Raw genomic sequence first — 27,318 nt, forward strand, 5'->3', positions numbered from 1 at the left:
GGCTTCAATGGTAATATTTTTATTTTTCTTCTCTCTGATGAAACACATTGTGTAAAATACATCTACCTTTGAAAAGTACAAATGTAACCTAAGGCCCCATGGGGTCCAGTCCTGGCCCAGGATGGCATCGAAGAAGAACCAGTTAGCAAAAAAAAAAAAAAAAAAAAAGTTATTTTATCTAGTCTTTAGAGAGGAAAAAACAAAAGGGAGAATCAATGATTAAAGGACAGCAGAACACCTTGGATATTTTGTTTGGACACATATTTTACTTCCAGTTCCTTTCACATGGGTTACAATAGAGCCCAGATTCTCCTCCTCTCCTCTCCTCTCTCTCTTCCGCAAGCTCCTGCCCTCCAGCCCAGTGTGCAGATCAGCCTCATTGCTTCTCTTCTTCATCCTTTCTTTTACCTTCCTGGATTTGTTTTTGTGTTCTCCCTTTTCTTTGTGAAATCACCAAATCTATCCTTGACTCATTTCTATTTTTAATCATTTCTATCTATTTTTGTGATCAGCATAAAAAGGCTGGGGGAAGTGGTACATGAAAAGATGCTGGGAACACTTGTATTAATAATGTATGTCCATTTTATACAAATAGGGCTTGATTCACTGGGACCCCAAATCAAAGCAAAAAGTTTTACTTAAAGGCTCTAGATTTCCTTCTGTAAGTGTAAAATATTGTTGAATTTGATTAGGTTTCCATTTTACCTCCTTAGAAGACTTGGACAATCACTTGACAATTAACTAAAGGAAGCATTTAAAAATAATAGATTGGATTCTGCTGATAGGTTGTTTTTCTGTTGAAATACTCAACTCTGAGTGTCAATTCAAGGGTGCTATGTTGAACTTCTGATGTGTACTGCTCTCTCATATGAAGACAATCAAGAGCTCTAGGAAAATCCACCGTGGTATAAATCTGATCTAAAGTACGAGTTTATCACAGTAGTGGGTGATGCATAATTTAAAAGTTAAAATGCGTTGAAGTTGCCAACTTTTACATATTTAGCTTCATTTTAGAAGGTTTACATTTGGTGACACTTCAGTGTGAATTCTTCGACTATTTCTAATGCGAAACGGTCACTTTCCTCACCCATCCATCTTAATGCTTTAATACAGGACAAAGGTGGTAGCAAATCTTCTACTACTGTCAAACTTAGAGAGCCCAGTGGGGAGATGGGTAAGGCTTATTTTTGTAATTAAAAAGAAAGTTATGATTAGATTGCAGTGATATAATCATCTCGGCACTCAGGAAAATCTGGAAGGTTCATATTTAGCCAAAAGGGATCTTCAGAGCCTGGTATGGCTGGGGACAGATTCCCTCTGAGGGGCCTGTAAAGATGAATGCTGAGGTCAGGAATCAACAGTGTAGAGAGTGCATACCAGGCATTGTGATAGAGGGGTTAATATGTGACCAGTCTACCTGAATCCAAATCTCAGCTCCATTACTTATTGGCTTTGTGACCTACCCAACTTGTGGAAAATCTCTCTGCTTTTCTTGTTTGCATCAGTGTGTTCCCACTTCTGTAGGAAGAACACTCACCTCAACAGCAGAGTAGTTCTTGTGGAGAACTTTTGTTCTCTTAAGGCAAGTTCCTGCCTCGGAAAGCTACTCTCAAGACAGTAGATCCTTAGAGCTTCTGCCTCTCTCTTCGAGATTTAAAATGCACCTTAGGCAATTGAAAACTCCACACAGCCCTGTAGTGGAGAGAGCTATTTCATCCAGTGCATCCAAACCTGAAGGACCAAATGACTCTGCTCCAGCAGCCTCGCTGCGGCTGTGTCCCATAGGCCACTTTAGGGAGATGCTTTGCTTAGTCAAAGTGTATTTTTAGATTCCTAAGCTTTAAAAGATAAATTATGTAGATATGTCTGATTTCTCATAAATCATCTCCTCATTTTGTCACTTTTACAAACATTCACACAGCTTCCTAGTGAATCTGTTTTAACACAAACGTTGTTGGAGGCTGAGAGGTACTCAAAAAACTACCAGTCATGGGTCATTATGCACCTCTCATGGACATATATTTTTACTCTATGAAAGGGAGCTAGGAGAATAATAAGGGAGGATTTGGAAGAGAAAAAGAGGACTGACCTTTTGAAGTCATTTATTGTAAACACTTGTTAACCATCATTGAAGGTATCTGAAGGAAGAAGGGTCTGCTGAGCTTCAAGAGTATAAATGGATTTTTAAAAAGTACACATCAGATATAGTACTCTGATTAAATACATAACTCACTTAGATATTATCTCCATGTACACTCTTAAGTTTCAAACTGGAGTCCCTATAAGCTAGTCAGCCAAGAAAGTAGTGTGGAGAAATCGTTACGTTATTTTTGTTTTTAAGACATTGTACCTTGCTAACCTGGTTAACAGAAATGGCAAGTTTCTTTTCACTGGATTGTGCTTTCTTCAATGGGTGTCATACTGGCTTTCTCACTGGAGCAGCACACATTTTGCATAGAGCTGGGATCTTGACAGCTGCTTCACCTTTCTGGACCTGGCTCTTCTTCTGAGAAGCAGGTCTAGTAAGCATGCTGGTAGAAATATCTAGCCGGTGCTTGTAATTCAGTAAATGCTACTTTCCTCCCTTCTTTTCCATTTTTTGAGTAATTAAGAGTAATCATCATTACTAAAACAAATTCCGATTTACAAATGCTAAAAAAATATTTTAGAGTATGGGACTCATAATGGAATAAAAACGGTTGGGAAACTACGGCATAAAAACATGTTTTTGAGCCACTGCTACAAATGGTTTTCCTGTTTCTGTTGCACAAACTTTCTGCAACAGAAAGTTGAAACAGAAAGGTTTAAAATGGAAGTTTAAAAATTGTTTTTCTTTAAGTGATGATTAAATTACTGTGTCTTGCCAGAAAAAGGAATTAGCGTCTTGCTGTGTTTATTAATTGCTGCTTGGTACCTAGTTATGAGACTAGAAGCCTCACGTTGCACTAGGAGCCCAGCCTCCCCCACCAACACCTGTCCCATGAAAGTCCCAGGGAGCCCCGTGATACACTCAGGACAGTGAGAAAAGTGAGCCCCATGTAATATAATGGAAATGCTGGCATTGTAATAAAACATTGTCATCAGATTAACAGCTCAAGCTGTGAAAACAAATGTAAGAACTCTGCCTTCTCGGCAGTAGAGGATGATTATCTTGTGAACTCTGCTCGAGTCTGATGGAACTCTCTTTGATGGAAATACAATGGTTTTGTAAATCTGAAAGATCATTCCAATTCTCTCCTTTGTTTTTTAGGAAGAATTCTTCATGCTGGCACACAGATACCTTTTCTCACCCAGAATTCCAGGATTCATGTGGCTGCCTGGTAGGTTTCTGCAGCATTTTTGATCTTTTTAAGTCTAAAATTTCAAGTGACAAAATTGTGTTTACTCCATCTATAAAATTTCCATATTTGTAACTAAGTCTCTATGACTGTTTGGTTTCCTGGATTAGTTGTTTCTGGGAAAAGTTTCATCACATAAAGTGAATATTTATAGAACACAGATGCTGTATAGATTGACAGTGCCCCTCTCCTTCATTGCCTACTGACTTTGGTCTTTAACACCCCCTCTGGCATTCATTAAGAAAATTAATCGTCTTCAAGTAATGATAAGGATGCTAGAATTGCCCTATGGAAGGAAATTTTTCTAAATTTCAAGGCAGCATGACCTCAGGGCTCTTGCCATGTTTTTATTTGGGCTAGATATTAACAGCTAAGATGCCCCTTAGCTCTCTGACTATGGCTGACTTATACAAAAACATGTGGAAATAGGTGTGCCCCTATTGCGGCAAAAGACATCACTGTCTAATCTGTGAAGCAGAATAAATTGAAATTTATTTGGAAAACTGATTGGAACTCATCTCAAAGAAAATCTCAGACTCTAATTAATAAAAGGCATAGACCTGTTAGCCACAATCAACAAACAAGTATGACAGTCCTAATTTACAGGAAACAGGGAAAAGAAAAAAAAAATTGAAGTTAATTGAGCATCTATAATGGAAATGGCCACTTGGAGAACATGTTTATAGGGCCTTCCTGTAGTGGCTCATGAGATGCAATTCTTCTTAATAGTTGTCAACCTAAGGAAAGAAACTGAGACAAATTAATATAAGTAGAGAGTTTATTTGAGCCAAGGTTGAAGACAGCTATGTGGAACACACTTCCAAGTTATCTTTGGAAGTGCCCCAGAGAACAAAAAAGCTCAAGTGAAATGGCCTCATTGTCTAGGGTGTCACCTGAAGTTCTTTGTCTCATGGCCAAGGAAATCAAGGATGTGGACACACCAAAAGTGAGCTTAGAGTAGAAATTTAATAAGTGAAGGGAAGAGGGAAAGCTCTCTGCTGCAGAGAGGGATCCCAAAAAATGATTGTCATTTTAAAGTGAAGTGCAAGGGTTTTTATGAAAAAAAAAAAAAAGCTAGCAGGGAAGGGTGCTGCATTTACATGGGGCTAGAAAAACTGGTTAGGACTAGGTGTGTCATTTGCATAAGGTGTGAATCCCTGGCAGTCCCCACCCCACCTGTTTAGTGCTCAGGCGGGTCCTTAGCCTAAGTTACTCCATATTGCTTGTGTCCTCCTACTGCACATGCTTTAGGGGCAGAATCCTTTGTATTCGTCCACTTTCATGCTGCTGATAAAGGTATACCCAAGACTGGGCAATTTACAGAAGAAACAGGTTTATTGAACTTATAGTTCTACATGGCTGGGAAGGCCTTCACAAATGTGGAAGTTGAAAGGCACTTCTTAAGTGCAGCAGCAAGAGAGAATGAGAGCCAAGGGAAATGAGTTTCCTCTTATCCAACCATCAGACCTCATGAGATTTATTCACTACCATGAGAACAGTATGGGGGAAACAACTCCCATGATTCAATTATCTCCCACTGGGACCCTCCCACCACATGTGGGAATTATGCAAATACAATTCAAGATGAGATCTGCGGGGGGACACAGGGCCAAACCATATTACCCTTCAAGGTGGATGTGCCTGGCTCAGGGTAGCTCTTCTTATCTATAGTGTTGCAGGCATGTTCCAAGCAAGCCCCCTGTGCAAGCTTTATCTGAGTATGTCCAAAAAAAAAAAAAAAAGGAATGTGCTCACTGGGGCCCATGGTATGCCGGTGAAACTTACTGACTACACAGGAGGCCCCTTTCTGTGCTGGAATTCGTCTCCCTATCTATGTTTGCAGCCGGAGCTTTCAGGCTGCTCTTGGTTAGAAAAGAAATCCCACCAAAGAACTTGCCGTAACTATCTCCCCAGCCAATTTCTTCCTTTCTTCTCTCTCATAATTTATTAAAGAAAAAAGAACAAATCAGGAGAGTGGGTGATTACAAAACTTGTTTGTCAGGGATTCTCGTTGACATTATTAGGTTACTTTATAGCTCTGGTGTGGCACTCAGCCTAGAGTCCATATAGCGAGCTGCTTAGAACTGATTGCTTAGCTCAAGGGGGATGGGGTGGAGTGTGACTGCTGTCTCACTGCAGTGCCTTTTTGGGCCTGATTATTTAAAGGGAACTCACATTCCTCAGATAAAAATTTTTTTGGTTTTTGTTTTCTCATAGTTTAGAGATTTTAGAAAGCTTGCTTTTAGAACAACTAGTCTGCTTTCTTCTCTTAGACAAAAGATACACATCTAAGAGGTAATAATGACACAGCACCTTTAGGGGACACTCAGAATGTTGGTTGATTTGGGAGAGCTAATGGAACTCTGCCTGTTTCCCTCTTGGCCTCAGCTGTCAATATACTCAGCTACATTTAGTAATCCTTTGCAGTGACCAGCTACCTTTTTTTTTTAATAGACATAATTATTGTTTTTTTCCCTAGTCTTGTTTTTCCATTTATTCACTTTAGGGGCAAAGGGAAAACTTCCCTTTCACCCTCTGAAGATTCACTGAAAATCAATTGACAAAAGGCAGGTTAATTGGGGAAATATCATACAAATGTGTTCATGTATATGGGGGGATCGCATCAGAAAGTAATTACCCCAAACCCCCAAAGAGGTACAGAAATTTCGATTCCATTTTCATAGGGTAGGGAGGAGATGGGGAGTATGGATGGTTGTTAGAGAGAAAGAATGGGTCAGGGAGACAGAAATTAACTTGTAAGTGATTCTCTTGGAATTTGAGTGAGCCCAAAAGTCAGGCATTATTTTGTGAAAAAGTCCATCCAAGCATGGTTGCATTCTTTGCTCCTCTTTTCTGAAGTAGATAATGAGATTTTAGGGAGGTGATTGAGAACCTATGTTTTTTTTTGTTTTTGTTTTTTTCTGGTACAGAGTTTTTTGGTCAGAAATGGAAATTCCAAAGAGAATTGGAATGGAGGAGGAGGAAGACAAGGTTCTAGGGACCTTGATTCTGAGGTTTATTTCTGAGGCCTTTCAATTTATAAAAATGCCCAGCATACACAAGCATCATGTTTTGGGGGATTGTTTTCTCTGCCCCAACACTCATGAAATCTCGAATTATTTACACCACACTCTTATTCTCTAGCCTTGATTTGATCATTCTATTATACTAGTAGCTTTTAGTACCACCAGCTACTTAAGGTCTATTGGGATTAGACTGGGCAAATATCAGAATGATTGGTGTTTATATTTCTAAATTCACTTCAACTCACAGGAAGTGTAAGATTTCAGTAATATGTAAGAAAGAAGGTTTTACATGAAAAAGTTCCATAGTCAAATAAGTTTTACAAATGCTGGATACAGCAGTATTAAGCAGGTATTTTTGCCATAGCTCTTCTAAGAAGCTATTTGGTGATAATGAAATTGTCCTTGAATTGACTGTGGAACAGACACAGCGTTTTTTGTAAATTTGACTGAATAGTCCTTCCCTTTTATGGCACCTATGTTTTTTGGGATGTACTTTGAGAAATGCTGGACCACATGTTAGAAATCAGAGAACTTCAGTAGAGAGGGAGTTGAGGTGGAATTAATCAAAGTTCTAAGGAATGGGCGTGGCTAGTCTTCTGGGTTGGCTCAAAGGAGATGTACAAAAAGACGTGTGAAAGGAAGGCCTATATACCCAAGGCCCGGTCCCTGGTCTTTAGTGTTCATGTTGAGCCAAGTTGACTGTGTTTTGTCAGAAGGAAAAATGTTTCTCTCCCCTCAAATATATATGTGCTATCCAGAAGCCCTGGGTCTGCAAAGGCATGTCCATTTCCTCATATTTAATTTATCAAAGATGTTGTGACTCTCTCCAAACCTACAGAAAAGTTCCATGGTTAGTTCTTCTGAGGATGAAGACATTATTTGGAAAAGGCTCAAAAGGGAACAGGAATTGAGCTAATCCTAAAGAACAAACAGGGATTGTTAGGGCCTGAGCTCTCATAGATAACGACACTGTGACCCAATACATCAGGAGCGAGTGTAGCTTTATACAGAGTAGGTGGAGGGTTTCTTGTGGCTGAGTTAGTAAATTACCACACACTTGGTAGAGGACAATCTGTCCTTTTCCTCCTCCAGCTTCTCTTGCTTCCAGCCTTCCTTGGCCTCTGGTCACATTACACACATGTCCAGCTCCATTGTCACATGGAGTGTCTCCTCTTCTTTCTCTGTCTAGTCCTCCTCTGCTTCCCTCTCACAGTGGCACAGGTTGTAACCTCTACAAGCTGCTCGCTGCTTGTAGAAAGAGGCCAAAGTAATAACGAGGTGATTAAAAGAGAGCAAGACTTTATTATCTGTGCCAGCAAGGGGAAGCATAGAAAGTAATTCCACTGTAACTTGTGGAGGAAACACAGGGGTTTTTAAAGAAGGGGTTTGGAATACAGAAGAGGCAGGGGTGGGAGGTTGGTGGTTAGCGGGAGGGTAGAGCTAGGAGATCCCAGGTGGGGTCACTTACTCCAGTGGTTTATCTTGAATTATTCTTGCATTTATTGAAGAGGCTGACACCATCGTGGATCCTGCCAGGTTATAAACTAATTACAGTCAATCTCGAAGTCAGTCGTCAGCTGTGAGTGGGTTCCAGCCTTGAACTAACCTTTTGTTGGAGACAGGTTTTCAGAGGCGTTTCATCCATATCAGGATTCAACCCCTGAAGCTTCTAAGGAAATGATATGACCAGATACGTGAGCATGGTATGTGGTTAACAAGCATCTAGGCAAATAAATGTGCTTAAGGCATGGGGGCATGAAGTGGGAAAGGAAAAAGAAAGAAAACATTTTGAGGCTGTAAAGTTCATCACAGAGCTACATCTTAAAACTAGGGAGGAGAAGGATGAAAAGGGAAAGGATAAAAAAGTCTTAAAATGCAGTTTGAGGCTAAGCTGGTAAGCAGCTCTGTTACAAGGTGACTGCATGAGGGTGCACTGTCAGAATCCAGGATAATCTTCTCGACTCAAGATCCATAACTTAATAACATCATTGGCTGGGTACAGCGGCTCATACCTGTAATCCCAGCACTTTGGGAAGTGGAGGCGGGCAGATCACCTAAGGTCAGAAGTTCGAGACCAGCCTGCCCAACATGGTGAAACCCCGTCTCTACTGAAAATACAAAAAAATTAGCCAGACATGGTAGCAGGTGCCTGTAATCCTAGCTACCCTGGAGGCTGAGGCAGGAGAATCACTTGAACCTGGGAGGCGGAGGTTGTAGTGAGCTGAGATGCGCCACTGCTCTTCAGCCTAGGCGACAAGAGTGAAACTCTGTCTCAAAAATAAATAAATAAATAAATAAATAAATAAATAAATAAATAAATAATAATTTCATCAAGGCAGCATTTAAAGATTCCAGAGATAAGGGTCTGATATTCTGGGGAGGGGGTATTTTTATTCAGTTTAATACAGAGAGTGTATTTGGGGATACCTACACAGATAATGGTTAGAATGAGACAAAGGACATTTTCTAGTAGACCTGAATTCTTGATAAGAATTAGAATTTTTTTTTAGCAAGAGAATCATCTAACTGAAAATAGCATTTTAGAAGGATATATCTTGATGGGTCTGGGGGTTGTAAAGTGAATTGGAGAGAGGAAATCTCAAGGTAGGGAAAGTTTAAAGGTTGTTATGTTCATCAAGTTTGGCTGATTTATTTATTTTAATTGACAAGCAGAAATTATATATATTTGTGATTACAGGATGATATTATATGTCATGATATTATATATATATGCACACACACATACATTACCTCATGTACTTATTGTGGGGGCTCAGGAAAACTTTCCCTTCATCCCCTATAGGTTTGCTAAAAAATCAACTCGTAAAAGGCAGATTAATTAGAGAAAAAGCATATGAATTATTTTAGCATGTACAGCCGGAGAATCACAGAGTGCTTATCTACCCCCCAATGAAGTTCAGAACTTTATGTATCATCTCAAGTTTACGGAAAGAATAGGGCCTTGGATCCTGGGAAATCGGGTTATGGAAGGAGAAGAAGACGAAGTCTTCCTGGAGCAATAAAGGATTTCAAGGGAGAGTAAATGGATCTGGGAATAGACATTATCTGTTTAGGTATGGTTATATCCTTGGTCTTACAGGGAAGAGAAGAAACAAAACAAATATTCCCCTTGGTGAGTCTAGATGTTAGGTAGGTAAAGGAATTTCAACTTCATCCTGTGCTTTGGGAGAGATAGTGGGTGGGAGGGAGATCAGAGACCTTGAAGCTTCTTCAGCTCAGCGTGTGAAAGCACCATATTTTGGGGTATTGTTTGCTGAGCCTCAGCATTACTACTTGTGTACATGTGTGTTGAGGATACTTAAATCTACTCTTTTAGTAATTTTCTTTTTTTTTGAGACAAAGTCTCACTCTGTGGCCCAGGCTGGAGTACAGTGGCACCATCTTGGCTCACTGCAACTTCCATCTCCCAGGTTCAAGCGATTCTCCTGCCTCAGCCTCCCAAGTAGGTGGGACCACAGGAGCATGCTACCACACCCTGATAATTATTATATTTTTATTAGAGATGCACTTTTGCCATGTTGGTCAGGCTAGTCTTGAACTCTTGACCTCAAGGGATCTGCCTACCCTGCCTCCCAAAGTGCTAAGATTACAGGCATGAGCCACCTAGCCTGGCTTTTTTTTTTAGCAATTTTCAAGTGTTCAATATGTTATTACTAATTGTAGTCACCATGTTGTACAATAGTCTCTTGTACTTTTGCCTCCTGTTTAACTGAAATTTTGTATCCATTGACCAACATCCTCTCTGGCAATCACAATTTTACTCTGTTCCTGTGAGTTTCTTAGATTCCGGATATAAGTGAGAGTTTGGCTGAATTACTATTTACCACAATTATTATTCTTTTTAGTATCATTCCTCAAGCCTTTCTATCAAGGCCCTGAAAGCAGTACCTTAAATGTATATTGCCCTTTTTATTTTGCCATAGTTCTTTCATGTGTATCATCTGAACCTAACAGCAAATCCATGCATTTAGGTAAACCTGTTTTTATTTTCATTTTGCAAATCAGAAGACAAGTTTCCGAAGCTGAAAGGAATGTGAAAGTGGTCTAAATGTCTCTTAGAAGTAATATTTATGATTTTTTTGAATAAACGTAGAAATGGACCCTCCCTGGTCTTAAAACTTGAAACTTACATTTGTCTTACCTAAGTTTCTTTCTCAAGAAACTGATCCTCAGGCAAGGGACTGAAATACATCAGATCCCTACATTCAGCAAATGAGACTCTGGACCCGTCATCCATCATGATTCCTTCCTTACCCCTCCCTCATTCCTGCTTTCCCACTTTCCCTTTTATATAACCTCACCAGTTTTAGTTGATTGAGGAGATGGATTTGAGACTTTCTCTTCCATTCTCCTCAGTTCTAGAACTCAGTTAAAGCCTTCCTCCCTGGCAACACTCATTGTCTCAGTGATTGGCTTTCTGTGCAGCAAGACCAAACCCCTGACATTTTGGTAACAAAAGATTCAGAGATAGAGTCGTTTCCTCATTTAATATATCATCTTTTCCAAAAGAGTTTGAGAAATGGAAACAAAGCACATTAATTCTAAAGCTGGTGTGGCAGGTCAGGGCACATCACTGCACAGCCTCCAGTGGCCTGGGTGTTTTGTTGTGTTGATCACCACCTCCTACCTTGTTAAGTGAGTATTCCATGATTCAGAGCTGGTGCTGGCATGCTGATGAGTTGCTGGAGAAGAGCTGTTTGATTTCTACTTTAGACACTTCTGAAAGAGACACACACATTTGAATTCTCCTGCTTATCTTCTTCCCACTAGTTGTCTCTGGCTCTCTTTCAGGTTCATCAAATGCAAGATCACCCTAGTGAAAACATTTGTTTTTTCTTTTTGGTTTTTATAAACCTGCCCAAACTTACACACAGAAAAGGATTTGAAGTTCTCTGATAACTGATTGCAGAAGTCACAGTGGTATTCTGGCATAATTCTCAAATGTAGGTGACTTTGAAAGAGATTTTAGAAATCAGAATATATAAAAGGCAGCAGATAATTTATTAAAAATGGAAAGCTAGAGAAAAAAGTGAATCAGTTTATGAGTAATAAAAAGTTTTTGTTTTTATCTTTTTGAAAACAATTTCAGAAGTGTCCAAATAGAAGTGCCAGCGCTCCCTACCTGACCAACCACCTGGGCCACACACTGTTGAATCTCTCAGGCTTCAATGTGGAGGAGTACTTGCTGGCACCATCTGAAAAACCAAGGTGTGTTCAATGCTCTTGCTGGGTCTTTTTGGATTACTATGGAAAACTTATTGTTTTAAATGCTGATGTTCTTAAATACTCAAAAATCTAAGATTGACCTTGGTGCTCATAAAAATTCAAATAAATAGCATGGATCTTAATACAATTCCTTACTGCTGACTTTCACTCTTTTACACACTGGGGGAAATCCTGTCAATTGAGATTTGTCAGCGGCAGAAATGTGAGAGCCCAGAGCAGTTTTACTGCTTTAGGGAATAAGAGCAGATAAGTCTACAGCATAATAAAAGAAAGGCCTTCTTTTAGAATTCCCTCTATTATGCATCATTCAATATAGGAACCTGGGTACAACTAGTTCTTGAAATTCCTCTTGTGCAATTTTTGGGAAACCTTTTGTGTTGTGTTGAATTTCCTTGAGCCGAAGAAGGTGAATCCAGATGAGAAGGATGGGCAATGTGTGCTTCTCATTGCTTTGAATATTAATAGCATCTGTCTACTGTAATTTTTCCATTTCCCCAAATGTATTATATTGCTTCATGTACGAAGGCATTTCACAGGCTGTCTGTATTGCCTGGGACATCATCCCTGCCCCACTGGGGTTTGCCTGCCTCTGTTCTGCTGTCCCACATCTTCATGTCTTTCAACATATACTAGAATCTCTGATTTTCTGTTCTAACTCTGATGGTTAGCTTTTTTTCTTTTTTCTTTTTTCTTTTTTTTAAGATAGAGTCTCACTCTGTTGCCCAGGCTACAGTGCAGTGGCACAATCTCAGCTCACTGAAAGCTCCATCTCCCAGGTTCAAGCGATTCTCATGTCAGCCTCTCTAGTAGCTGAGTCTACAGGTGCCTGCTGCCATGCCCAACTAATTTTTTTTTTTTTTGTATTTTTAGTAGAGATGAGGTTTCACCATATTGGTCAGGCAGGTCTCAAACTCCTGACGTCAGGTGATGTTCCTGTTCTGGCCTCCCAAACAGCTAGGATTACAGGCATGAGCTGTTGGTTAGCTTTTTGAAGGTGGGAGCTTGTGTGCCCAGAACTTAGAATATTATCTGTCACATCAAAGGTGTTCAGTCAGTATCTATTGAATGAATGAATGTATTTAATTGAGCCAGTTGGGAATGTGTACTTATTTCTTTGCCTGAATTTTTGCTAAGAGTACAACACTGTGATAGAATAGAAGATTATTCTTCAGTCTCCTTTTGTCTAGTGAGTAGGAGACAAAATTTATTTATATAATAGTCAACATTATATTTTTTAAATGTTAACTACATTTTTGAAGTTTAATAGGTACAAGATACTGTGCAACTCATGGAGATGTAAAAATAAAAGATTTAATTTCCACGCAGGAAAATTCATGGGGCTGCTTAAAGATAAACTAGCAAATAGACCCAGTGTGGTAATTGGTAACAGTGGATGGAAATGCAGGATATTGTGGGAACTCAAAAGACAAGGAGCATCTTCCCCACCTGAAATTGTCTGGAATGCCTTCCTGAACCAGGAAGATTTGAGTAAAATGTTAAAGAAATAGAGTAGGGAAGACAAACCAGAGTAGCTCAAAAGATTATGTCCACTATTAAGAAATCCTTTATTTATTTATTTATTTATTTATTTATTTATTTATTTATTTATTTATTTATTTTGAGATAGAGCCTTGCTCTGTTGCCCAGGCTGGAGTGCAAAGGCATGATGTCCACTGTAACCTCTGCCTCCCAGGTTCAAGCGATTCTCTTGCCTCAGCCTCCTGAGTAGCTGGGATTACAGGTGCCTGCCACCATGCCCAGCTATTTTTTTTTTAATATTTTCATAAAATACTAAAAAATGACATGGTTTTTCCATGTTGGCCAGGCTGGTCTCGGACTCCTGACCTCAGGTGATCCACCTGCCTTGGCATCTCAAAGTGCTGGGATTACAGGCATGAGCCACCATGCCTAGTCTAAGAAATTTTGAATAGTGGATTTGTAGAGGAAATGACGATAAATTATTAAAATAATTATAGTGCTGATGGTCCAGACCTCTTTGTTACACAGCATATATTTCCTAACAAGACAGTAAGAGGTGACAAGTACACTTTCTAATGTGGCCAGCCTTATCCAGACCCTCTCAATTATCAGTGGCTTCCATTTTACTTGGCTTGGTAGTTAGGCAACTTCCATCAGCACGGCACCTCTGCCTGTGTGTTCATGTCACAGACCACAGATGCTCAGCTGGCTACTGTCCTAAGATTGTTATACCTGCTGGGGTTAGTAATGAACACCCTCTGGTTAGAGGTCCTGGTGCTCTGTGGTTGAAGCACTAACACAATGTTCATTGTTAACAGGCTTGGAGGTTGGTCTTTTGGAGTACGAATCCCCAGTGAAGCTGGAGGTGCATACACAAACATATCAAAACCCCAAACTCTGGCAAAGGTAATCATATTCTTTTTATTTTTTTTCTGTTTTAGAAAGTATTTAGGAAAACTCAACGTTCAAATATATTTTTGAGCACAAGGTTGGGAAGGACCAGATTAAATGCCAGCATTTGTTACTAAGCATTAAGAAAAATTATATGTAAATATTGTCTTGAAAAGAAAATGACTTGTTTTTTTTTTAGAAATAAAGCAAATAGGTTTCTGCTTTTTGTTAAGATGGGACTTCACCTCGTAGATATAAAGTGGAGGAAATCTCTATTTTTAAAGATATCCATAGTTGTGATAATTGGAAATATCACTAGTTTCTTTGCTGGCCAATAAGTTCTTCCATACATGAACGTAAATGCCTCATCTTCCAGAAGGCTGGATAGATATGCCTGCAGATGACACAAAGAAAGCAGCAGTTACATAGAGCTACTCTTAGGGGTTCTGAATTTCCAATCCCTGCCAGAATTATTCCTATGAATTAGGAACGGTCCCCTCGGAATTAGAGAGATGAGGTTGGGGGGTTATTCAGTGAGGGAATGAGGACTGGAACAGAGGAAAAGTGCCTTGATCCATCAGTAGGAATACAGAAATGGTGTTGTTTAAGGAAAATAGCCAACACTACCTTAAAATGGGCAGAGTGGAAAGATTCAAGGCATTCATTCTCCATGACTAGAGAAATAGTATTATGTTTGATTGAGCGAGAAACTGGAAAAGGGTAGATTATGGGAGGAAGTTAAGTCCTCTGCGGGAGAGTGAGTGCGAGTTCTTGCTGGGACATTAGTAGACACATTTCATCCTGTAGGGTGTGGGTGTTGTGTCTACTCAGTAGCCCATTGTGGAACTGTGGGGACAAGAACAATCTCCAGGAGCCCAGGAAGGTATTCTCTCTCTTCTGCAGTGGGGACTTTCATGGTTCATGTGAACCTGAAGAAGCTTATTGGGATAAAGACATGAACATGTTGGAGATTTACTCAGTGAAATAAAAGTTCTTATAGGCACTTCACAGTGTCATCCCTGATGAGACAGTCATACTTCACGATATAATCCCTAAACAGAATTTTAAGTCATACATTACAATGTAATCACTGAGAAAAATTTTCAGTCATAGTGTGGACGATTCAGAAATTTCTCCAACAGCTGAGATTTGTTCAAATCTCTCTTCCTTCTAAAGGCAACACACATGAAGATTTAAAGCTCGATATGAGAATATCATTATTCATAACTTGATAGAAAAATAAAATATATTTGCTGACATATATTGGGACACATTATGTGGCCATTATAAAATCATACCTAGTTAGTAGAAGGAATCTGTTCATTTCCTCTATGAATATTCTTTTTTGTAGAGGAAAGGTGAACTTTTTAGTCTATTCCAATCTAAACCCTTCTTATGTATTCGTGGGAGACAGCTGTGTCTTTGCTTTGAAGTCCTCAAGGCACGGATCTCTTGTTTAGTTGATGAGTGGCCGGGGATTTGCATGTTCCCCTCACATCTCTCACTTTTTGTCTTTGTTTAGTTAGATGAGTCTTCTGTACTGACATGTTTCAGTGGTGATTGCTGAAGTTTTTAATGTCATTTACGTGTCTTGTGATAGGAAGAAGCATGCAGGTGAATTATACCTGACCTTCTGGGGACTGAGCTCCTCTCCCGCAAGCCATGGAATCCAACATTGCTGTGGGGCATAAAGGGCAATCTGTTATTTGAAATACCCATCAGCTGGCAGCTGATATTGCATAGAAGGATTGCATTTTCTTTTTGTAATTAATGACCAGCTTTTTCTTTCAGCCTTTAGGCTACATTCATTGACATAGATGATATGATTTTCATAGGCTCTTTGAAGGAAAAATGAAAAATTTTGAATTTTTCATATGAATAGGCTTAATGTATGGTTCATTATCTTGTAGAATGTCTCTTGTGTGACCTTTGAGTTCTATCATTCACATCTTAAGTGTTTAGCTTGTTTAATCAAAACACTCTTTAGAATTTATACACTTCAGTGAAAGAAGCCAAAACAAAAGTCCCTTTTGTTTTTTTGCATACATTCTGTTCTCCCATGGAATTTTTTACATTTGAATATCCACTGAGGGTTTTTTTTCTTCTTAACAGCTACTTGGTTACTTTTCTGAGGAGCTGTTATTACTGAGATGAAAGGATTGTTTTGCGATGTGAAAATATGTTCCAAAAAGAAGATTAACTTCCTATTTCATTTATTGGACTTTATCACTTCCTGACTTATGACTCTAGGTAGGGAAGGAAATCCCACAGATTATTTCCAGAACACAGTCCGTTTTTAGAAAACCATTCTTGGGAGAAAAAGAAAAAGAAAGAAAAGCTTTTTCTTTGAACTCTGCTAAGTCCTGAATGCTAACTTTAAGATCATCATAAAGTATGCATTCATTACTTAAAGAATTTATAAAACCTTTCCCAAGTAAAGGTCAATTTGTAAAGGAACCGATCAGGAGTTCAAGAACAGTTTAAAATCTGTTCCTTGGAACTCTGCAAATCAATCATTTATTGCCAAAACGAGGCTATATAGCAAACAACTGCAAACTGTTAGTAGCGTTGAGAATAAACATGCATTTAGCTCGTGGGTCAGTGGGATTGTGCTGCTGTGGGCTGCGCATAACAGGTGGTGCCAGGCTCTGCTAGCCGTGGGGAATTTGGGATGCTCCTTAGCCAGGCTCTGGTTCTGCGTCCTGGGAATGTTCCCCAGCTCATCAGCTGCAATGACCCTTTGCTCTACCAGGTGCTTCCCCTTCCATTGCCCTCCATGGCTATGTGTGAAGATACTTGAAAATATGCCTTTTGAGCAGCTCTCAGCCTGCTTCCTGCCTGTGGACAGCTGGGCTCTCAGAGCTATTTACATTTTATGTGTAGTTCGGCCTGGGGTACCTTCTTGATATAGCTCCCTATAAAGCACTCTAGGCTTTCTAGTTCTCTGAGGTCCACAAGCCACTCTCATGATCTTGTTGAGATATGCTGCTCTCTCTAAAATTAGTTAGTGGCATTTTGGGATGGGCAGAGTATTAGAGGACAACACCCTTTATGTTCCTAAAAGCGCTGTGTCCCTTGAGAGAGTCCCTTAGCAGCATTGCTGTTTGAAGAGCTCAACAAAGTTCTTATAATTGCACCCTTGACATGACCTTTCTTCTGAGGCCATGTCTTTCAACATTCTCTCTAGAGATCTCCATATCCAGGTCAAGATGTTTATTGGGCAGCATTTCCATCTTTGAAGTTAGTATAGGTGGCAATATTACCCACTGTTTTCACACTGTAATATGCGTCACCATTTTTTCAGTTATCTTTAGCAGTTTTTTAAAAATATTTTCCCCAGTATTCCTAAATATTTTATCACGTATTTCCAGGCTTCTATAATTGTCTGTTTGTCCCCTGACTTGCTGGTCTCAAAAGCAATGCCACCTGTTTTCAGGTTTTGGTACAGCAATACCCCATTCCAGTGTAAATTACTGTATTGGTATTCTATTGCTACACTAATGCTCTATAACAACAATTTCAAAGCTCAGTGGCCTCTACAGTGGACATCTGTTTAGCTCATGGGTCTGTGAGGTTTTGCTAATACAGGCTGGGCTGGGCTGATTTTTGCCAGGAACGATCATGTGTGTGGTTGGCTGGCCGTTGGCTTCAGCTGGGATGACTGTGGAGGTCTCAGCTCCACTGTTGCATCTGACCCTCCCGCAGGTTAGCCTGGCCATACTCCCATGGTGATAGCAGAGGCATATGGGAGACTTCAAGTACATACATGTGCCTCTCAAACCTCTGCTTGTGCTGCATTCTATTGGCCATAGCAAGTCACATGGTCAAGCACAGCCTCAGAATGGGAGGGTGGGAACGTCATATAGCAAAGCATGTGGACACAGGGATGGTGAAAAACTAGGGCCCTTAATGCAATCAAGGACAGAAGTCTCAGAAGGCTCAGGCCACTTTGGGATGAGTAATCCCAGCACTTTGGGAGGCCGAGGTGGGCGAATAACCTGAGGTCTGGAGTTCAAGACCAGCCTGACCAACATGGAAAAACCCTGCCTGTACTAAAAATATAAAATTAGCTGGGCATGGTGGCTCATGCCTGTAATCCCAGCTACTCAGGAGGCTGAGGCAGGAGAATCGCTGGACCCTGGGAGGTGGAGGTTGTGGTAGGCAGAGATCACACATTTGCCCTCCAGCCTGGGTGACAAGAGTGAAACTCTGTCTCAAGAAAATACAAGAAACAAAACAAAACTAGAAGTCTCAGAGTCTACAAGGGGTGAGGTGAGGGAGGCTTGAGCAGGCAGCCTCCTGTCTTTCCAGCTCCATTCTGCCAAAGAAGCTCTGCTTTTATTTCTGTACTATAATGTGGTATTATCTTTTTTAAAATCACTCTACTTAAAAAAAAATTAAAACAAACAATAAAACAAAATTAGAAAAACCTTAATTCAGGGCAAAGAATTGTCTCCTTTATTTTTTTCCATCATTTGAACAGTTAGGGAATCAAGACTTGGGGGAGAAGGAGGTCACAGACAGGGCTAGTGGGAGGTTAAACTTTCCACAGTCAGTGGGCTTGTCTACGACATGAGACTGTCCCTTGCCTTTACCAGAATCCTAAGTTTCTATCATTTCCAGAAATGTGGCTAGTGCCTGTGCATGTATTTGTGAGGGGGCAGGGTGGCATGGGTGAGACCCCAGAGGGTGACAGTACAGAATTGTATGGGTGGAAGACATGGACACACCTCTGTTATATGACATTAGCTCCTTCAGTTCACTATTGACTTTGCCATCAAGGGAACTTGGAATTTACCCTACTTTGGATAATTGTGTGTCTATGTTGCTTTAGATTTTTTTTTTTTTGGTCACAAAATCCCACTGTTTAGACATAGCTTTGAACACTCAGTTCTCTCAGTTCTGTAGTTAGTAGCTCTCAAGCTGCTCTTCTTCCCCCTAAGGTTTAAGATAATTATTGGCAAGGATTTCTCTGTGAACTTAAGAAAATATTTTAAAATGTATGGTGTGAAAGATGGGGTCTGCTTTCTGAATTGCCTGAAGAAACAGACTGTTTGAGAAAGAATTAGGGAATATTGTCTTGTATAGCAGGGTTTTGTTTTTAATTTGTCCTGTTTTTGTTTTTTTAGCTATATAATCGATATTTTGTTATTTAGCTGTTTCCATGAACATGATAGCTGCCACACAAGACTCTGGTTAAAAAATAATTAGTATAGCATGAAGGGGTGGAAAGAAAATTGATTGGAACCCTCAAGTTGGAAGGGATTTGAGATCTGGTCCAAAGTTTGCAAAAACTATGAGAACTTGAATAGGTTTCTCCAAGCATTAACTCTCTGTGGGGGAGCTCTAATTCTATCAAGTGGATTGTCTGTCACAAAAGGCAGCCTTTTCTAGAGAAATGAGCTGTTCAGTCAATTGAATTAATACCAAAATGCATCAGCTGGATTCATCATACTTCTTGAAGACACTTGCTTTTCAAGTTGAGAATCTATTTTTCATTTTTATTAAAATATCGATACTTTGAAATACAGATACTGATGGTTTTATTAGTGTTTTTTATGATACTTCTTATTCCAGCTTTAATAACATTGTCTTTCTCTTATTTTTACCTTTCTCCTCTCAGGCGTGCTACTTTATTCTCCATGCTCAGCAAATGTTCAGTTCAGTTTATTTTGAGAAATAATGTTCCATGTTCAGTTATTTGAAAGTAATCATTTTTTTCTGATCATCTTCCACACTTTTAATTTGCAGGTCAAATTTCATTAGCTTACTAACTGAGAAAGAAAAAAATGATAGGGTTTCATTCCTTTTTTCTTGTAAGAATATAATTATAGAGCAACGTCCACATTTGTTCTGGGGAAAATTAATCTATTTTTAGCTGTAAATTATATGCTTGAGATAAATATAAAATTAGCAGACTGGAATTGACTGCTCACTGTCAGCCATGCAGGAACATTACTTTGAATCCTGCACTCAGGTGCCTTGGAAGTTAATTGACACATACGTTCCTTATACCCCAGAATAGCTGACAAGCAGACTTAACTAATTTCATAAGAACCATTAAATTATTTTTCTTTTTTTAGGTGTGGTATAATCAGAAGGGTTTTCATTCCCTTCCTTCCTACTTAAATCATCTAAACAACCTTATTTTGTGGCAGCACCTACCCGCTACTCTGGACTGGAGACAATACGGTAATGTTATTTTTCATGCATTATAATTCACTGCTTTCAAAAGACAATGTTTTAAAAGTGAAGGAAGTAGAAAAGGTACTGAGTAGAAATGTGAGGAGCAATGAGAAGGTTTCAAGTTGGCAGCCAAGCCGTGTCTAAACACAATACAAAGTCATAGGCTTTCTTTGCCTTTGTTTGTGTGTCATTAAATGTCTTTACCTTCTTGAACCTGTGACCTCATCTGTGGGATGAAGGGAACAAAATGTGACTTGAGAGTTTGCCCCTAAAATTATTTTATTCTGTGACTTAATGTCTTACAGAAGCAAGAAAAATTTTACTTTTTAAAGACAATATTATACAATACTGTTACAGAGAATACAGACTGTCCCTCTGCCTTATCATCGGGAAGATGAACATCACATTTTGATTTATGTGGAGCCCTCAATTCAAAAATTATTTATATTGATCATTGATTCATTATCTATGCTTTCTTATTTTGGTAAATGGCACAGGTCCATTCCTGGTATCCAAAGTTAACTTATTGGTTTAAGTGAATATTTCTTTATTTCACTTGGATAAGATAAATTATAATTTGTTAATTTAATTCAGTTTCTTTTTTAAAGAGAGGAAAGAAACAAGAAGTATAAGCAACAACAGGCCATGTCCACCACAACTTATTCTCAAAATGTATTTGTTGAAACATTAATTCACATACAAATCAACACTAAACAATTTTTCTAATATGCTGTTACTTTATTTCAATCATACCATATTTGTTTTTCCTTCTATAACAGTTTGTGAACAAAGTAAATGTAATTATTTTGTGGTACTGTAATTATTTTGAAATGATAATATGTAATATAAAAAATTAAAAATGTACATAACTGAGAGAAGTACAAAAATAGTACAATAGTCATACAGAGTAGGGACAGCAGAATAACATATATCAAATGCCTGAAACATATCAAGAACTTCATTAGATATTTAAATTCATGGTCTTATCTAATTTTTATGTCAATTTTGTAAGATGGACAATATTTGCCTACTTTATTGATTGGAAAACTGCTTTTCAGAAAACATCACCTATCAGCTATGGCTTTGAGCAAGGTAATAATGGGGTCATGATTGGATTCTAGGTCTAGCTGATAACAAACTTTTGCTTTTCTACTACATCAAACTGAGACGTCATTCTAGTAGGCATGAATACAGCATGGTTCATAGAGGAGAAGTTATTAACGATGGAACTTAAACAATGAGCAGAAGTTTAACTGAGGTCAGAAAGCCATTCTGGGTCTTAGTAATGCAGTAACAATCATAGGGTATGTTCAGATTATGTGGAAGAGTCTGGTTTGACCTCGTGATAAAGGTGAACATAGAAGGATAATTGTTAATCTCTTCAGAACGATTGTTTAAGATCAAATGCTGCTTGGCTTTGACTGATGTGATGAGGAGTATGGACTTTAGTAAGTGATAGACAGGGTTTACCAATATGTGAGCATAAGAATGACATAATCTATGTAATATGTTAGGAAGAATGATCTGGAAGTCATTGATTAAAGGGAGAGGACTGGTTGTAATTCAGTGACCTATTGGAAGGATACTGCCAATTTTGAGATCAAGGCCAGGATGAATCCTGAGGAAAAAAAAAAATGATAAATTTCAGACAGATGGGAGAAAAGATTGAGGTACTAGGGATGGGAATAAAAAGGATATTAAGAAACTAAAATATAAATACGGGCATTTTAGAGCAAATGTTCAATACTAATGATATTATAAGAAATGTCAGGGAGAAGAGATGTTTTCAAGGAAGGGGCAAGGTGATTTGTGCAGGATCAGAGATGCTAGTTTTGTTCACATATATAGAGGAAAATATGCAGTAGAATTCAGAAAACGAGAGAGAAAAGTTCAGTAGAGTAGTCATAGGTAACCTAAGTTCTAACCTTAATAACAAATGATAGATAAAGGTGTTGGTAATATGAGATCCTGCATGGGTCAGTCACAGACGCAGGACAGAAGAGGGCTATGGGTAGACAGAGGGAAGAGGACAAATACTCTGCAGCCTTCAAGGTAGGAAGATCTTAGCGTGGAGGCCAGGAGAGGGCAGAATTTCAAGCAGATGGGCAGGAAAAATGAACTATTACAGGGTCATCCAGCAGAAGGAGAATGAAGAGGTTTTGCTGCTGACCTCCAGAGGGCTAGTTCAATGGTGTTTCAGAAATGGAAAATTAAAGTAGAAGGAATGAAACAGAGAGAGGTTATTTGAAAAACTTGAGACTAAATAGATAAATTCCAGTTTGACTTGTTTGTGCATCATCATGGGAAAGCAAGGCTTGTGCAGTAAATTAGGAATATACTAAACATAGCACCACAGGAGGATGCGTTGGGAGTTATTATCAAAATATTGATAAAGAACTCCCACGAGCAGGACTCTGATGAAAACATTTTATCACATCCCTTGATGCTTGCTTGTTCCTATGGGAAGTGGACAGAGCTAGAACTATTAGCTTAATAATTATAGTGAAACAAAAGCTTTCCCTGATGTGAAACTTCAATAAATCCTATGAAAGCAGAAGCTGTTTCTTGCTCACCGTTGGTCTCAGCAGTCCCACAGTACCAGGCTCAGGGGACATTGAGGCTATACCAGGTAAATGTATGGATCATTGTATTACACGGACAATGTGTCATATTTCTCATCAGAGTGGTTTTTGATGGGGTTTCAGCCATGTGCACATTCTAATATTAGAGATTTCTGAACCCTGATGCAGGCCACTTGATAAGAAGCTATTTTCTTAGAACCCAGGCTGGCCATTTTTCTCTGCTGAGTAAATTTGCAGCTTGTCAGAGCCCTTAATTTTTTTTTTTTTTTTTGAGACGGAGTTTCGCTCTTGTTACCCAGGCTGGAGTGCAATGGCGTGATCTCGGCTCACCGCAACCTCCGCCTCCTGGGTTCAGGCAATTCTCCTGCCTCAGCTTCCTGAGTAGCTGGGATTACAGGCATGTGCCACCATGCCCAGCTAATTTTTTTGTATTTTTAGTAGAGACAGGGTTTCACCATGTTGACCAGGATGGTCTCGATCTCTTGACCTCGTGATCCACCCACCTCAGCCTCCCAAAGTGCTGGGATTACAGGCGTGAGCCACCGCACCCGGCCGGAGCCCTTAATTTTTAACATCAAACTCATTGTAAATCTGAATATTATAACCATTCAACCGGAGTCAGTTTCTGAAGTATTGGAAGGCTGGTACTGGCCTAGATGAAATAGATGTGGTTTGAGAAGTGAATCTCCAAGGTAAATCATTTCCTCCTGCATGAACATGACTGTAGTTGGGGTGTTTCCTACTTAGTGAGTGCAAAAGTTGCCAAGACTTTCTTAGGTGATGAGAGGGAGAGTTTTGCAAGTACAGCAGGCACAGTTTTGGGAATACATGTAAGGGATGAAAAAAACATGAAATACATTTTCATATCAGAGACCTCTTTTCCCTCTTTATGCTCACATCAGTAACTTAGTCACACTTAATGTCATATAATATTTTTCAGAATCTCAAGGAAACTTAAAGCCCATTGAGGACAAAATCCTAATCTTGATTGTGTTTTGTCCCGAATATTCCTTGGTAAATCAGCAAATCTCATCTCTTCTGCCCTTGAAATCCTGAATGTGCATATTTTCAGTATGTTACTACTTCTCACCTGGCCCATGGTACCATCCACTCCTACCCTGGACGCTTGTACCAGCTGATTTTGTGGCTCACTGGGGCCTCCCTTGCTCCCTACCCTAAAAGTCTCTTCTCTGCGTAAGTGCCCACCATCACCCCTGGAATGTATCTGTCAGATCACAGCATCCCCTCTGGCTTCCTATGTCTCTTAAAAAAAATTCCTAACTATGACCTACCAGTTCTCCCTGGCCTGGGCCCTGCAGCCTCTCCAGCTTCATCTCAAACCACTTATTCACAACCTTGCTGAAATTTCAACTCCAGCCACACCTGACTCCTTGCTGTCTGTTAAGCATGCCACCTGTTCTCCCATTTCAAATCACAGTTCCCTTTTCTGGAATTTTCTCTTCCTCATAGTTACATGGCTTGCTCACTCACTTTCTTTTAGGTTTTCCCAGCAATGTCCAACTAGGGTGAAATACTGAAAACACAAAAACAAAACACAAATCCAATTTGATATAGCCATCACAGATGACCTTGTGTAACTCTTGGATGATAATCCATGTCTGAGCATCTTTCTATTCTGGTTGCTCTCTTTTGAAAGCATTTTTGTCAAGATTCCACTTACATCGATTCAGCAATAAAGTCACAATCAAGATGTTGACATTTCTCTGGGAAAGGTATGTCTAAAATTGTTAACATTGCCCTTCTTGCCCAATACTCAGGACTGTTAATGCCTCACATATGTGTTCATGAAAAAGACCACACTTCTAAATTTGCATGCACTAGCTGCTCCTGACCTACCATTTCAGTCTTACCTCTTCCTTATGGCCCCTCACTTTCCCCTCAGTGCGGCTGGCCTTTCCCTGTGAGCCTGGTAGCTGCATTGCATATGCTGAGACTACCTGTCTTCTTCTGCATCACCTTAAGCATTTCTGCTCAACTTTTTGAAAGTTGAGCCCATCTCAGACATCACCTCCATTGAAATACTCACCACCCTTGCAGGATGAGTTAATGTCTTCTCTTTCTTCTCCCACAGTTATTTGCTTATAAAATTCATCCATTTTTTTTTTTAGCAAGCATTCATGTAATGGCAGATATTTCCCAGACACTGTGTTAGTGCATTTCTGTACTTTAAATGTGTCCCCCTAAAGTCTGTGTGTTGGAAACTTGGTCCCCAGTATAACAGTGTTGGGAGGAAGGGCCTTTGGGAGTTGCTTAAGTCATGGGGGCTCCACTCTTATGAATGAATTAATGTCAGTATCTCAGGAGTGGGCTATTTATTGCTGGTGCCATGCCCTTGGACTTCCCAGACTCCAGACTGTGAGAAATAATTGTTTTCCTTTATAAATTACCCAGTCTCATGGCCAGGCATGGTGGCTTATGCCTGTAATCACAGCACTTTGGGAGGCTGAGACGGGTGGATCATGTGACATCAGGAGTTTGAGACCAGCCTGGCCAACATGGTGAAACCCTGTCTCTACTAAAAATACAAAAATTAGCTGGAGTGATGGTGGGTGCCTGTGATCCCAGTTACTTGGGAGGCAAAGGCAAGGGAATTGCTTGCACCCGGGAGGCAGAGGTTGCAGTGAGCTGAGATCAAGCCACTGCACTCCAGCCTGGGTGACAGAGTGAGACTCGGTCTCAAAATAAATAAATAAATAACCCAGTCTCAGATATTCTATCATAGCAACAGAAAACAGACGAAGACAGTTATCAGAGTAGTTGATACTTTATCATTATTTGTTTACATTCCTTTGTTAATAAGAATGTAAACACTTCATGAAGGTGTTTATACTACTGATGTTTGTGTTTTCTAAAATCTTTATTCATAGGTATTCAATAAATATGTCATTTAAGTGAATCAGCTTTTGCACTATTATTATAGGGTTCCTGTAGGGCATTCCATTATGATACATTCTAAAATAAAGATAAATATGCAGCAAAATACATACTTGCTACTTTCATTATTATGACCTTTTAAGTTGGCATAATTTTATTAAAATATTAAAGATATAAAATAATGAACCTAAGTGGAAATTTGTTTTAATAGGACTAACAGAATAAGTGAAAACAGGTTAAATAGATAGTGCTTAAGTAGATAAGAAGGTATCTTCCTCTGATAGAGTAAAAAGAAAAGGGGATAAAGTATTTATTTTATTTTGTGTTATTGGGTATGATTGTGGGTGGTGATGATAGCAGTTGTAAAAGGTAAATTTCTTCAACTACTTACTGAAATTTCATCCAAACTTTGGAATGCTAGTAATGAAATGCAACTATGTGAGAGGAATGAACCCCAGCAATGTCATGAACAAGCTAGATCCTTGATCATTAAACTGTCTGCACATTAGAATCGCCTGAGCATTTAAAAAATACTGATTTCTGTTGCCAACCCAGAAAGATTCTGATTTAATTGATTTGGAGTAAGTCTTGAACAGCAGGCATTTTTCGTGTTTTCGGGTGATTCTAATTGTAACCAAGTTTGAGGACCACTGTGTTAAACAGAAAAACTTCCCAGCTGATTCATATTTTGACCATCGAAGCAGGAAAACTGACAGAAGCATAAGTTAGGAGTCAGTTTAGAGATATCTGCACTCACCTTCTCAGTGTTAGGAAGGGACCTGATAGATACGTGGCTACTGGGTGCCAGGGGAGGGCTGTTCTGCATCTAGAACAAGAAAGAGCTCTTGTCTTTCTTTTCTCCCCATTTGTATATCTCTTTTAGAATCCTCTGGAGGGCCACAACTTATTAGTATGCTGCAAACCCCAGGGAGGAAGGAGAAGGGTGGTGCATGTCGTCTGCTAGGATAATGAGGCAGAGATGAAATGAACCTGGGAGCAATAGATGACATGCATGGCAGTTTTTCCTGCTTTGTTTTGATGAAATGAAAAACTCGATAAAATCTCCAAATGATAATGAGAGAGTATGAACATGAGAACAGGGGAAAAATCTCTGATCTGTAATAGAGCTACTGAATGAACAGCCATTGACTATTGAAAATCGGCTGGCATGTATAACCTTCAACATGCTCTTGAGAACTTTGGAGCTATTTGAGAGAGAAGATCTGGCAGTACCCAAGTGAAGATAAAGGGACACTCTGGTTAGGGAGGATTCTGAAAAGCATCAGTACTAGCTTGCCCTTGCTGGAATCAAGAAGGAATAAGAAACAAAAGAACAGCAAAGCCAGTTATCAAACCCAGTGTGGAACAAGGACTGATCTCCCCTGCCCCGCAACCACAGACAGGAGAACATTGAATACACTGCTTTCATGGGGAGCATGATGTGTTTCTATCTGCATAATAAAGGGAAATGTGTGAACTCTACGAAACAGAGGATAAAAGATAAGAAGAAAATGCCAGGCTGAGCTGCAGGGTGTGACAAAAAAGGAGCTCGCTAAGATGAAGATGGAAATATGAATTTTCATTGGATGCAGTGAATAACATTATTGATTGATTACAGACCTCTCTCCTTCACTCAGAATTATTGACTTAAAGAGCCAACATGCAGTATTCTCT

General features: G+C 39.4%; 1 protein-coding gene across 4 annotated transcripts in view; it reads left to right on the forward strand.

Annotated features, from left to right (window-relative positions):
• Positions 1 to 27,318, forward strand: part of ABCA13 (ATP binding cassette subfamily A member 13) — a 446,251-nt gene that overhangs the window by 292,485 nt on the left and 126,448 nt on the right. For all 4 annotated transcript variants that reach the window (XM_035253372.3, XM_078342412.1, XM_035253370.3 and 1 more), the window contains 4 exons: positions 3,251 to 3,320; positions 11,475 to 11,593; positions 13,909 to 13,996; positions 20,065 to 20,173. In XM_035253372.3, coding sequence (XP_035109263.3) covers positions 3,251 to 3,320; positions 11,475 to 11,593; positions 13,909 to 13,996; positions 20,065 to 20,173 — 386 coding nt within the window. The remainder of the gene's footprint in view (positions 1 to 3,250; positions 3,321 to 11,474; positions 11,594 to 13,908; positions 13,997 to 20,064; positions 20,174 to 27,318) is intronic.

The sequence above is a fragment of the Callithrix jacchus genome, chromosome 11, assembly GCF_049354715.1.
Source record: "Callithrix jacchus isolate 240 chromosome 11, calJac240_pri, whole genome shotgun sequence".
Classification (NCBI taxonomy): Eukaryota; Metazoa; Chordata; class Mammalia; order Primates; family Cebidae; genus Callithrix; species Callithrix jacchus.